The sequence below is a fragment of the Eublepharis macularius genome, chromosome 7 (assembly GCF_028583425.1).
Source record: "Eublepharis macularius isolate TG4126 chromosome 7, MPM_Emac_v1.0, whole genome shotgun sequence".
Taxonomy (NCBI): domain Eukaryota; kingdom Metazoa; phylum Chordata; class Lepidosauria; order Squamata; family Eublepharidae; genus Eublepharis; species Eublepharis macularius.
The window spans coordinates 113,957,921-113,972,100 of NC_072796.1; the positions used below are offsets into that span (position 1 = coordinate 113,957,921).

The 14,180-nt window shown below is 44.7% G+C and overlaps 1 protein-coding gene across 24 annotated transcripts in view; it reads left to right on the plus strand.

Moving 5' to 3' along the window:
• Positions 1–14,180, plus strand: part of RIMS2 (regulating synaptic membrane exocytosis 2) — a 624,467-nt gene that overhangs the window by 157,348 nt on the left and 452,939 nt on the right. Inside the window, exons 4-5 of one of the 24 annotated variants that reach the window (XM_054984425.1) lie at positions 4,658–4,681; positions 10,314–10,331. The exons of the other annotated variants lie outside the window; for them this stretch is intronic. Of the exons in view, the coding sequence (XP_054840400.1) occupies positions 4,658–4,681; positions 10,314–10,331 (42 nt within the window). The remainder of the gene's footprint in view (positions 1–4,657; positions 4,682–10,313; positions 10,332–14,180) is intronic. 24 annotated transcript variants of the gene reach the window in all.

Here is a 14,180-nt window from a genome sequence, read left to right on the forward strand (position 1 = left end):
ATGCCTGCATCCTCTACGCCATGAGGCGCCATACCAACTGGCCTCCCTCTGTGACCCCTGCATCAAGGGCAGCATTGCCACGCAGGCGGGTCAGATGCAGTACTGGAAAAAGGAGTTCTGCAGAGCGGTGCTCCGTTTCCAGAGACAGAGGGCAGGAGAGAAGGAACCGGGCAGCGGCAAGGGCCAGGCGGCGGTGGTGGAGGAGGAGTGGTAGGGGGAGGAGGTGGGAAGAGAGCCACACCAGGGAAGAGCCACCCCAATGGTCACATTCTATCTCTGGGCCTTGTTGGTGGGCTGCGTGGTTGGCCGCTGCATGGTGGGCGCATCCCTCTCAGTGGAGGACTCGGCGGGGGCCATGGTGCGTGAGTACCTTTCTGAGCCCACCAAGCCCCCCCCCATGCCAACCTGTTGGAGTATTGGGTGACAAAATCTGACCGATGGCCGGACCTGTCCATCATCCCAACCAACATCCTGTCCTGCCCTCCCACCAGAGTGCAGAGTGAGCGGGTGTTCTCCCATCTGGGAGACCTCCTCTGTCCCCGCCGCGCAAGTCTGCACCCAGACCTGGTGGACATGTTGACGTTCATCAAGGTCAACCTGAACCTGCTGGGGCAACCTCCCGTGGACCTGGACCTACCCAGGCTCTGAGCCACCCTGGGGTTGTAGCCTGCCCAGCTAGTCCACAGCAGGCCCAAGCCTCCCTCAGTTCTCGGGGCTACTTCCATGGCTAGTGACCCTTTGCCCTCCTCTCCCAGACAAGTTCCCGTTCCCTCTTTCAACCTCTCCCTCTCTGGATGCTGCCCAAACGACCCCTCCCCATAACTTGTCCTGCCCATCCCATCCTTCCAGTTAAAGCAGGAAGGTGGGTGTTTTCTGATGCTCTGGTTTTTGGGCATGTAGGGCAGCTCTGGATCTGCGGCCCATATGGTTGCACAGCACGGAGCCCACTATCCTAGGCTCCTGCTGTCTGGTCTGAGCATGGTGGGAATGGGCCCCTCAACTCATCTCCTGTACATGAAGGGGAGGTGACTGATGTTGGTGACAGACTCCTCTGCGACACAGAAGGGGCGGACAAGCCTCTGCCACAGCAGCCTGCGCAATTCGACACGATGGCTGTTTGGGGCCTCCTGGTCGTCCTCTCCCAAACAAGTTCCCATTCCCTCTTCACACCTCTCCCTCTCTGAATCTGCCCAGATGCCTTCCAACCTCTCCTGTCTTTCCTATCCCATTCTTTGTGCGAAGGCAGGAAGGTGTAGTGCTGCCAGCTGATGCTGCTTTTGGCCACGAGGAAAAGCTCTGCTGCTGTTGCTGATGTTAGAGTGGCACTGCATGGTACCCACCCTTCCATGGCACCTGCTGTCCCCTCTGAGCAGGGGGAATGGGTCCCTCCCACCCTTTCCACCAAAGCAGGAATGTGGGTGCTGTCTGCTGCTGCCGTTTTGAACCCCAAGGGGTCCAAAGCTTTTGCTGAGCTTGAGAGGTTTGAGCTGCACGGTGCACCCCTATCCATGTGCACCTGCTGTCCTCTCTGTTCATGGGGCGAATGGGACCCGCCACGACCAGTCACATGTCCTTTCCACGAAGGCAGGAAGATGGTTGGGGTCTGCTGCTGCTGCTTTTGGACATGAGAGGCAGCTCAGGAGCTGTTGCTGGTGTTAGTGTGGCACTGCATGTTATCCCCCTTTCCATGGGCACCTGCTGCCCCCTCTGAGCAAGGGGGAATGGGTCCCTCACCCTCACACCCTTTCTGTGCAGGCCGGACAGTGGGTGCTGTATGATGCTTCGGCTTTGGGCCATGAGGGACAGATCAACTACTGTTGCATATAAGATTGTACGTCACGGTGGCCCCTGCCAACAGCAGCAGCTGTCCCCTCTGGGCAGGGATGAATGGGTAATGCTGCTACAACCAGTCATGTCCTTTCCATGGAGGCAGGAAGGTGTGGTGCTGGGAGCTGATGCTGCTTTCTGCCACGAGGAGCAGCTCTGCTGCTGTTGCTGGTATTAGTGTGGAGTCGCACAGTACCCCCCCCTTTCCATGGGCTCCTGCTGCCCCCTCTGAGTAGGGGGGAATGGGTCCCTCACCCTCACACCCTTTCTGTGAAGGCCAGACAATGGGTACTGTATGATGCTTCGGCTTTGGGCCACGAGGGACAGATCAACTGCTGTTGCGCATAAAATTGTACGTCACGGTGGCCCCTGCCAACAGCAGTGGCGGTCCCCTTTGGGCAGGGGTGAATGGGTAATGCCGCCACGACCAGTCACATCCTTTCCGTGAAGGCAGGAAGGTGAGTGATGCTGGCGACAGCCTCCACTGTGACACAGGGGTAGCAGACAAGCCTCTGCCACAGCAGTCTGTGCACTCCTTCAGGGTGGATGTGGGGTCCTTCCATCCCGGTCCTGCTGCGCAATGTGGCCAGGAAGCCTTGGGCTTGGCCCTCCTCTCCCACACAGGCACACAATCCCTCTTCTCACCTCGCCCTCTCCAGAACACTCAGTCCCCTCCCAACAACCTCTCTGGTCCTGTCCTATTTCAACCTTTCCACAAAGGCAAGAAGGTGGTTGATGCTGGCTGCTGCTGCAGAGTTCCTCAGTGGGATCCTTGGAGGAGACCTCACGGCTGTTGGGATCTTCCGATTTCAAAGACCCTTTTTTGACCTGTCCCTCTCTGGAGCACTCTGACCCCTCCAATCGACATCTCCTCTCCCTCCCGTCCTTTCTGGCAAGGCAGGAAGGTGGGTACTGTTGGCTGCTGCCACAGAGTAGCTCAGTGGGAGCTTCGGAGGAGGCCTCGCGGCTGTTGGTGGATCTTCCCACTTCCCCTCCAAATGACATCTCCTCTCCCTCCCGTCCTTTCTGGCAAGGCAGGAAGGTGGGTACTGTTGGCTGCCGCCACAGAGTAGCTCAGTGGGAGCTTCGGAGGAGGCCTCGCGGCTGTTGGTGGATCTTCCCACTTCCCCTCCAAATGACATCTCTCCCTCGCGTCCTTTCCAGCAAGGCAGGAAGGTGGGTGCTATAGGCTGCTGCCGTACTGTTCCTCAGTGGGACCCTCGAGTGAGGACCCACGGTTGCTGGGGGATCAGGCCCCCGTTTGAATGACGTGTCCTCTCCCACCCATGCCGGGAATGCCAGCACGTTCCTCTTTGGCCTGGCGGGCGAACACATGGGGCGAGTGGCCAGACCCCCGCCACCTAAAGGGGAGGTGGCTCGTCACCACCTCCTCATGCCCACCAGGCCCGGCAGCTGCCGTCAACAACACCCACCTTCTGTATATTGGGCCAACATCAACTGTTGGCTCTAATTGTATCGAGTGGGAGTTTCCTGGGGGCCTTGGATTGGAGAGGGTATGACTCCAATATCCCTTTTGCAATCTTGTCCAAACTTGGGTGATGGCTGTAGGAGAGCCTGCAAAACACTCCCTGGGAATATGGGCTCTCTAAGTGCCACGGGGGTCATTCCACGCCCGCGAACCAGTTCGGCAACAGAAATTGTTCATTGCAGTTCGCGACTTCGGGATCGTCGTCAGCACTGAACCATGAAACGCAGAGTCATTAAATTTTTTTGGCTCGTGCCCATGTCTAGTTGTAATACTCTTACATTGACTGAGCAAATGTGTGTTCAAATCATGTTGTAGAAACAATGATTAGATATCATAGATGCACAATGGAACAGTTGGACTCAGTGCCAACAAGAGGAAGTAGCGACCATGGATTTGGTTTTGAGCAAAATGTGAGACCTAGTGTAAGATGTAGATGTAATGCCAATAGGGAACAGTGACCCCTATGCTATTAAGTTCAGAATTCATGTCAATGGAATTTTCCTCAAAGTCCAAAACAAGCACATTTAATTTCAAAATTTATTAAAAGAAGGGACTAGTCCGAAGGAAGTCAGTGGAAGAATTAAAAGATAAAACTTTTGCAGGATGCTTAGAAACTAAAGCTACACTAACTGAGCTTAGATACAATGCGTACCTCAAGTCTAAAAGGATGCCTACATGGTTCATGACACAAGTCAAGGAAGCCCTAAGACTCAAAAAGCCTTCATTAAAAAAGTGAAAGGTTTTCCGGAATGAGGTGAAGAGAAAGAAATGCAAGCTTTTACAAAAAAAGCAATAAGGTGAACAAAAAGAGAATTTAGTAAGTGTCTTTTCAAATATATCAAGAGCAGGAAACCAGTCAGGGAAGCAGTTGGGTCACTGGATAACTAAGGAATTAAAGGATTGCTTAAAGATGATGGGGAGAGGGCAGAGAAACTGAACGAATTCTTTGCATCTGTTTTCATTGTGGAAAATGGTAGGGAGGCCCATACCCATATGGGAAGGGCGTCTGAAGAACTGAGTCAAATTGAGGTGGCAAGAGATGAAGTTCTAGGACTGCTAAGCATGCTGAAAATAAGCATCCTGATCAGGATGGTGTACCGGATGGGTTCATAAGAAATCCTAATCAGCATATTTAATTTGTTGGCCTCCTACCAGAGGACTGGAAAGGAGCAAATGTTGAAAAGATTTTAAAAAGGAATCGAGAGGGAATTCAGGAAATTATGGACCAGCTAACCTAACATTTCCAGATAAGTTAGTAGAAATGGGTATAGAAGATAGAATTATTAAGCACATTGAGGAACAAAGTGTGCTGAAGAAAAATCAACAGGGCTTCCGCAAAAGGAAGTCCCTATCCGACCTCTTGCTGTTCCTTGAGCAGTTAACAAATATGTGGATAAGTGCAATCCAGTGGATAAGTGCAGTCCGACAGACATCATATATTTGGAGTCCCAAAAGCTGTCCCAGAGACTGTTGAATAAGCTTAACAGTTATGGGAGAAGAGGACGAGTCTTCTTAGGGATTAAAATTGATTAAATGATGGGAAGCAGAGGGTAGTAAAAAAAATGACAGTTCTTGCAAAGGTGGAAGTGAACTGTGGAAGCCTACCAGGTATTGGGACCAATGTTCAGTTAAATAACTCTTCATAAAATTACTTGGAATTAAAGAAGGGCAGTATAGTGGCCAAGTCTGAAGATATCAATAGATTTGTGCAACCCCAAAAGATTTGGTTTTCCTGCTTCTGGTTTACCCAGAGCAGGAAAAAAAATTGGGTAAACCCGAAACCCGAAGCAGCTTGCTTCTTCAGGTTCAGGAATTTAAGCCAATTCAGGATTATTAGGGAAGATTCGGCCATTGTTTCCAATGGGAAACGCTGCTCCCGGCTATCTGGGGGCTTGGGGGGGGGTCATTTTCTTCCCTAATAACACCAAATTTTCAGGGGACCCTCTCCCAACCCTCCTCTCATGGCCACCCATGTTTCAGGTAGATTGTACTTCGAGGGGCCATGTTATGCCCCCCCAAAGAAGATCCCCCAGCCGCATTATTCCCTATGAGGACTAACATCACACCAGAGAATCACAATAAGAAAAATTTGATTAAAAATACACAGCAAAACCATATGAAGCAAGTGAGTGAGCAACCAGAAGTGAACTAATGAACAACCTCCCTCAGTGCAGCCAAACTGATGAAAGGGGATCAACTTCAGAGAATCATCCATTGAATTCAACCCAAACCAAACTGAACCACGTGTTGAAAACGAGTGGGCTGTTCTAGGAGGCTGGGGGTAGCATTTTGCAAGCAAAATGCACCAAATTTGAAGAGGCCCTACTCCTACCAGCCCTCTGGAGATCACCTAAGCATCAAGGAGATTGGACTTCGAGGGGCCATGTAACGGTTCCCCTAAGAAGGTTGACCACCACCCCAGCCACCCCACTTTCTATTGTGGGAAAATCCAGACTCCCACAATAGAATCATATGGAATGTGGCATCCATGGCCACAGGCAGAAACCCCTCAATAAACCCCCCAACAGCCCAACAAAACCAAAGACAAACGCCTCAAAATTCCCCAGCACTCCCAGAGCTGGCTGGCTGGCCACTCCCCATGCTTCCCTATGGGGCCAGCCATCACAACAAAGATTCTCACACAGAAAAATCAGTTTTTTAAAAAAATATTTCTTGGTAACCTCAATAAATTGAAAACATCACATCACTGTTAAATCACAATGTACAGTCCTAGATTAAATCAACCCCACTATCACACCAGAGAATCAAAAAAACTCCAAAAACACACCAAAATAATTTTTTAAGATTTCATTTCTTGGATTTCTGGGAACCGCATTAATAGCCCATTCAAATCACAGTCCCACCTTGAAACAATGTTTTTTTAAAAAAATACTGTCCTCCCAGAGAATCCCCCAATCAGAAAGGGAAGAGCTGCTTGCTGCTGCAGCGACTGGTTCTTTCTCTCAGCCAATCTCCCTTCACTGATCACCCCCCTCTCCCCCTCCCTCTCCTCCCTCTCTCACTCCCCTCTTCCCCTTCCCATGAATTGAAAGCCGTGGGAAGCCTTTTTCCCTTGCTGCGGCAAGGGAAAAAGTCCTCACAGAGCAACCCAAATCAACTCGAATTGCTTCAGGTTGCTCTGCTTTGGGCTTTCCGAATCAGGCCAGATCTGCTGGGGCTGATTCGGGAATCACAGATCAACCCAAATCGGTGTTGATTCGAGTTTGCTTCAGGTTTCTGAAACCCTAGATATCAAATTATTCAGGATGGTGAAAACCAAGCAGATTATGAAAAGCTCTAGGAGGAGCTCTCTAAATTGCATGAGTGGGCTACAATGTAAGATTTTGGGGTGTCAGGGTCATGGCCCTGCCATGCTCTGGGAGTGTGGGATTCACTGTCGGGCTGCGGACATGATCTTCTATGGCATACTTTGGAAGTGTTATTAGGGCCCTGTGCTGGAAAAGTGGCTTGAGAAGCTGTGAGACACTAAGAAGGAATGCAGTTATCAGCACTGCCTAAGAGACATGGCCAGATGGCTTGAGAAGGACTGGATTCCTAGTCATAACAATTCAATTTCTTTCACTTTACTTTCCTTTTCTGCATAGATGGGAACCTAGCTGAAAAGGGGAGGTTAGAGTAGAGTGGGTTGTGCTTGAAGGGTTTAATATGCCTAGTAGGGGAGGGGAAAGTTATTCCTGTCAAGAAATGTCTGTGGTGTTGTACTATTAGATTCTCAATAAAGCTTTAACTCATGTATCTATGGACCCATGCAGTGAAGTTACTGATATCTAAGTTGGAAGTCCCTGACATGGGGTTGCAATGGATAGCTTGATGAAAATGTGGACTCAGTGTGCAATAGCAGTGAAAAAGGCAAACTCCATGCCGGGAATTATCAGGAAAGAAATTGCATATGTATTTATTTATTTACATAATGTATAGTCTGCCTCTCTCACTGAGACTCAAGGCAGATAAAATAAAACTGCCAATATTGTATGCCCCTATATAGGTCTGAACTGCAGCCTCATTTGGAGCACTGTGCACAGCTCTCACTGCCATATCTAAAAAATGACATGGCAGAGCTGAAGAAGGTGCAGAGTAAGACAATCAAGATTATTACGGGTTAGAACACCTTCCCTGTGAAGAAAGGATGAAGAGACTGGGACTTTTCAGTCTAGAAAAATAATGAGTAAAGGGGGACATGATAGAGGTTTAGAAAATTATGCATTGGATAGAAAAAGTGGATAGACTTTTCTCCTCCTTCCCCAAAATAGTTGTTGTTGTTGTTCTTCTTCTTATTATTATTAAAATAGTAAAATTCAGGGACCCCCATGAAATTGGTGAGCAACAGATTGAGGACAGATGAAAGGAAACATGTCTTTCCTCAATGAGTAATTAAATTGTGGAAGTTACTGCCACTCGATGTAGTGATGGCCAAATCCATACATGGCTTTAAAAAGGAATTAGATTCATGGAGGATATTTCTATCAATGGCTAATAGGGAACCTTCCTAGTCAGAGGCAGCAAACCTTTAACCACCAGTGCTGGGGGCAACATCATGAGAAGACCTCAGCCTCTATGCCTTGTTTGTTGTCTCTTCAGGGCAACTGGCTGGCCCCTGTGTAAAATAGGCTGCTGTGCTAGATATACCACTGGTCTGATTCTGCAGGGCCCTTCTGCCAGCTGTTCAATTTTTGCAGAGTAAAAAGATAGTATTTCCTGTGCTGCAAAGGCTGCTCATGAGAATCTAATGTGGTTAACCATTTATAACTTGATGAAGATGTTGCTAATCCCGAAGCAGGCAAAAATCCATTTTAACAGATGGACATGACTTTAGGGTGCCCAACGGCACTCTGTGCATAGGAAATTTGTTATTGTGGTTTTCATATACAAATGATGATAGCTCTTTATGTTCGGATTATTGGGTCATGAAGAAAAAATTTAGTTAATCTAAGTTTTTTGTGGTTGTTCATTTTCCCTTCCTAACCAAACATTTTATAATCTAAGAACCATTACCAAAAGAGAGCGAAGACAAAGAGAGTCTTTGCATAACACTACACACACTCATATTCTCTATCTTTATCCCTTTATATGTGATGAATTAGTGTATGTAGATTGTGTCACATTTATATGCAGAAGGAAACTCTATGGCACAGCATTACTACAATATGTCTATGTAACAAAGTAGATGTGTACATTTGTGCACATTGTGCACAGAATGTCACTGTATTTATTGGGATTCTGTCACTCTGGCCTGATGCCCTGTTCAGGACTCTGTGAGCTATGAGAGTGTGTATCTAGTGCTGGGAGTGCAAGACATGATTGGGATTCTGTTGGTGTATCATCCACCCCGCTGCCCAACTATCTCCTTGTCTTCAGTTGTTCAGTTGTTCTTGCGGGGGCGAGTTGAAAATTCCTAGGAGGAACTTCAGCATCCATGCTGAGGCTACCCTGTTGGGAGCAGCTCAGGATGTCATAACTCCATGATAGCCACAGACCGGTCTCAGGTAATAACAGGCTCCAAACACTGTGCAGGTGGTGGAATTAAAAGTCCCCTTCTCATGGATTGAGCACTACTTGCTGGGATTTAGATATATAGGGGTACAATACTTTACAGGGGTAAGAGATATATTAAGATAGACTGCCTCTGTAGCTTGATGAATCAAAATGGTCTCAGATGTCATTGGAGGATTTTCCTGATGCTATGGTTGATGCTCCTGTCAATACCCTGACTGACCTTTATAATGAGGAAATGACTTGGGCATTTGACATGATTGCTCCTAGGCTCCCTCTGTCCTCTCTGGCTCCTGGGTTTACTGAGGGGGTGCTCTGCAGTGGCTGTGGATGATGAAAAGACAGGGGAGACAACTAGATAAACAGTAGAAAAGGACTTGGATCAAATCTGACAAGGCATGGGGTAGTGCTCATTATAATACTTTGTGGTGGTGATGGCAGCAAAAAGCAATATTCTCTTCCACCAGTGGAACTCTTCTGAGTGTTTAGGGGAACCTGTACCAGAATTCATCTAATAATTTGGTTTGGCAAGAAAGCATCAAAATGAAATAATCAGATTATCAAGTCAGCGTCAGACATTCAAGATGAGAGTACAGAAAAACAGATGGCTTTATATAGTTTACAGTATAAAAAACCCTATGTCAAAATCAAACATAAAAACAATAAAATAATGGTGGATGGTCTAGCCATCCTGTCTAGACCTGTGGTTCCCTCCCACCCAGACCTCCTTCCAGCAAGTTTTAGTTAGGGTTCAAAAAAGCTGCCCTCCTGCTTTTTTTTTGGTTACTATCTCCAAGGGTCAGCTTTACCAGGACTTCTCCAGCCTTTTCCAGGAACTCTCTCATGCAGTCTTACTTTATTCTGGATCACATTTCTCTGCCTCTCCTTGCTCACTGATCACAGACAGAGAGCTTCTGCCCAATGATAGACCTTTAGGTGCCCTTCCTGCCTTTTCCTGGCAAAATTTATTGTATTTAGTTGAATTAAAGTACTATTCATATATTTTAATGACATGACTTTTTAAAAGTATGAATTATTGCAGATATATCATGCAGGAATGAGTCACAATGATTAGCCATGCTTTTTTCTAGTATTTGCCATTTAGATCCTACTATTATGACTTTAAATATTAATATTATAAGATGTTTTAAGGAAATAGGTAGCATGGATGCTTCAGTGATAAAATGTTGCATTCTTTTTGTCTGTTAAGTAGTTTGTTGTTGCTGTTAGTAACAAAAAATCAGTGGTAAAGATAACGTATAGCTCTGACCAGTGTCTTGGTAATTTTATATGTAATTTAAGAATTTATGTCATACTGTTTTGTCTGGATCACCACACAAAGTATTCTTATTAATCCTAGTAATTTCTGAAGAAACATGTCAAAATTAAATATATGGGGCCCCTATCTTGTGTATTGCCCCATTCTTGCCAGTAGAAAGCAAGATTGCTTTGATTCCTTGTTTTATTGACAAGGCAGGTTCAGCAGATCAAAGAACATATCTAGGTGGGGCTTTTGAGGAAGCTGGGGAACTAAAATGCTAGAATGAGAATGAACTTTGCTGAAAACATAGAGTATTTGTCCATCCAGATGCCTAAGGAGATAAGGAGATACAACTGGAGCTGTTGTAGCAGCAGAATGAAGACAAACTACTGAAAGCCTTTATAGGTGGATCCGCATATTTCCCAGTGTACTCTTCAGGAGGTGCTGACTCTTCTTGGTTCCCAGTGCTACTGGAGGCTACCCAGAGGTCCTTGCTGGATTATAGGGAAACTGGTGACTGATTCCTCAGAAGGTGACCTTTGGGAGATTATGTGACATGACACCTATCTTGTTAAGATGGAATGGATGTTTTGCTTTGTGGACAAAATTTATAGCATTGAGTTGAGTTGCAGCAGAATTCACATATTTTGATTCACTCAAATTAAATACTATATGTATAAGACAAAGCACAGCCCAAGTAAGCGACCATTTCAAGAAGCCTGCAAAGTTGTGGGACAGCTTTGGGACCTGGTAAGTCTTTGACTGCACCTTTGGATGACTTGTGATATGATCTACTCCACCATTAATATAAACTGAGTTTTGGTAAATCTACACTTTTCATGAAGTATAACATCAGCTTCTTTGAATTTTTGAAGTGTGTTGTCCAACCTTTCCTCATGTTACATCTTTGCTGTTCCAAAAGCTAAAATGACATTACCATGGCAGAGAACATCTTTAAAACCATTTTAGCACTTGTGACACCTGAAACTAAAAGAATTCTAGTATCTCCCAAACACTTGACAAGCATTGTGAACTTTGATGATTTCTCAGTAAAGGGAATCTGCCAAAACCTTACTCTAGCATCTAGTTTAGTCAAAATTGTCACTCCAGCTAACTGTGCCAAATCATATTCTACTGAAGGCAGGATATGCATTTCTAGGCACACACAATTTTTAAGCTAGATTTGGTTAATACAAATCTTAATTTTGCCATTTTGTTCTCTTACAGCCATCATCTCATCACACCATTTTTGCCAGCTCTTTTACTTTGCCTGTTAGTAACAAAAGGGACAATCCTGTTTGAAGTAAAAGTCTCACATTATTCAATAGGGCTTAATCCTATGAAAGTGTCTTTAGGATTTCAGCCAGAGACACAAGTCTAAGTGTAGTTTTAGCATATAGAATTGCTTTGTTTTTCAATAATGGCTTACATTGACACAGCAAGGTACCTTGTCTGATACTACTGTTCCAAATGTGTTTGATTTATTGTTTCATTTTAATCTCTGGACAAGTTGTAGATCTTAACAGATGGTAACCCTAGTATTGGCTGGGAAGCATTAACATCACATTAATCTTTTGATAAGAGCCAGTTTGGCGTAGTGGTTAAGAGCGCAGGACTCTAATCTGGAGATCCGGGTTTGATTCCTCACTCCTCCCACTTGAAGCCAGCTGGGTGACCTTGAGCTCTCTGGAGCTCTCTCAGCCCCACCCACCTTATAGGGTGTTTTGTTGTGAGGATAATAATGGCATACTTTGTAAACTGCTCTGAGTGGTCATTAAGTTGTCCTGAAGGGCGGTATATAAATCGAATGTTGTTGTTGTTGTTGTTGATTCATGCTGTTGTTGTGTTGCCATTTTTGCTATACATGATCCCAAAAGCAGGACTGCAGGTAGGAGTGAGAATTCTAGCTGGGATAGTTATATTTGCTGCCTCTATCTTTTTGCTTTATTTATTATATATGCCTCTATATTTGCTGCTTCTATCTATTTATTTATTATTTATGCCTATCTTTTTTCTGAGCATTTTTTTTGCTATTATTGAACTCAGAAACTTCAGTGCAGCGTTACCTGGTCTCACAACTCTTTTGTAGAAGGAATGAGAACTGTGTGAATTGTGGTGGGTATCTATGAGAGTTGTAACAGCTGTCCCTTTATCTATTTCGAAGGTAACAAGATGGTTGTTGATATTTATTTCAAGTATATATAATCTTTGATGTCAGATGAGGATTCAGTGTGTTCTTTTATTAAAATAATATCTTCATTGGCTGAAACTTTTTTATAACTTATTGGATTTCGATGAATGGTCAGCATGTGACATCTTTTCATACTTCTCCCCTGGAAGAGTGGGTGATATCCCAAACTGTAGTGAAGGAAATATCAAAAGGTAAATTGGCATCTCCCAATTGAATTGAACCTGATAGAATGAAACCACTCTTTCATCTTGAATATAGCCACCCATCTTTATCCACTTGTATATAGTCTGCCGTTTTCTGCTTTTTTTCTACTGTATGCAATATACAAATCAATTAAGTCCTCATTTGGCATGATAGTACACTTAATTTTCTTTTCCTGATACACAACCAGCTCAGATTGATGATGTGTAATGGCCTTTTGATGTCTTAATTCAGGATTTAGTTGTAATCCATGAGACAGTTTATCATCCTAAAGATCTACTAACAAGGTATAGAACAATAAAGTCTTTGAGGATACTGTATCCATAGGATTCTGCCAGTGTATGCAAAGCTGTGATAAAACTGTCCATGGATTCTGAGGTCCTTTGGGTTGCACATGTATATTTTCCCTTCCTATAGAATGATCTTCTACCATGTTACTATATAGGGCTTTTTGCTTATCATGGGTAAGAATATCAGGATTTCGCTAGATCAGCCGCAGATAATAAAATTTGTTTGCTTTGTTTGCAAATTTGGGACTTCACTGAATTGGTTGAAGTACATAATCTATCTAGGCCACATTCCAGGTGATTAGAAATCAAACGACTCTAGTGAGAGATCCCATTTGTCTAGGACTAGAATATGTTAGTAGAAGAGAACATGGTTCAATGGAAGATCCTTTGCTTTGCATGTAAAAGGTTCCAGGTTCAGTTCCTGGCATCTCCAGTTACAAGGATCAGGAATTAACTTCATTAATGTGAAAGATTTTTGCCTGGAACCCTGGGGAGTTACTGCCATTCAGAGCAGACATAGACCAAAGGTCTGAGTTGTTATAAGGCAGCTCCAGGTGTTCATGTCATGATGTGAACTGAAGCTTATTCAGTCATCTCAGCACTTTACAGTCCCCACCCTACCCCACCTCAGTCTGGATTCACTATTGCTGTGCACTTCTAGGCATTTGAGTTTTTGACGCTTTTGTTGCTAATGCTTTTTTTAGATCTCATGTGTCATGTGGTTGGTGGCAAGTTTTGACTAGTTCTGACAAATTGTATTATAAACTAGGCAGACACTGATCAGGTCTTGCTAAGAGCTTGTTTCACCTAGCTCACAAAAAAGAGCATCCCTCTCTAACAACATCATTCATCTCTTTTTCTACATTTAATAAAAGGAAAGAGGATAAACTATTTTAGCCAAAATGATGGAAAGTGCCAAAAGAGTTACGCGAAACAGGCAAACATTATTTTATGTGCAACCATAATACGTAACTAGAAGGTATTTCCAGTATAACATTGAAACAAAACCCTTCAAATCAATAAAGGTAAAGGTAGTCCCCTGTGCAAGCACTGAATCATTACTGACCCATGGGGGGAAGGCAATGGCAAATCATCCCATAACAAAAAGTCTGCCAAGAAAACGTCATGATGCGGCATCCCCTCCTTCAAATCAATAGCAGTCAGGAAATTACATTATCATCTTATAATCAACAATTGCTGAGCATAAATAGAAAAAATACTCACCTTTAATTTTTTTCTCTCATTACATTAACACTGCTATTCTAGGAAGAGTTACTCCAGTCTAAGTCTGGTGATTTCAGTGGGGTTAGACTGGAGTAACTCTTCTTAGGATTGCACTGTAAATGTTGGGAAAGGATTTTCACCATTGTGTCTTCTGTGCAGTCCATCTGGGGAAACTGCACTTGCAGG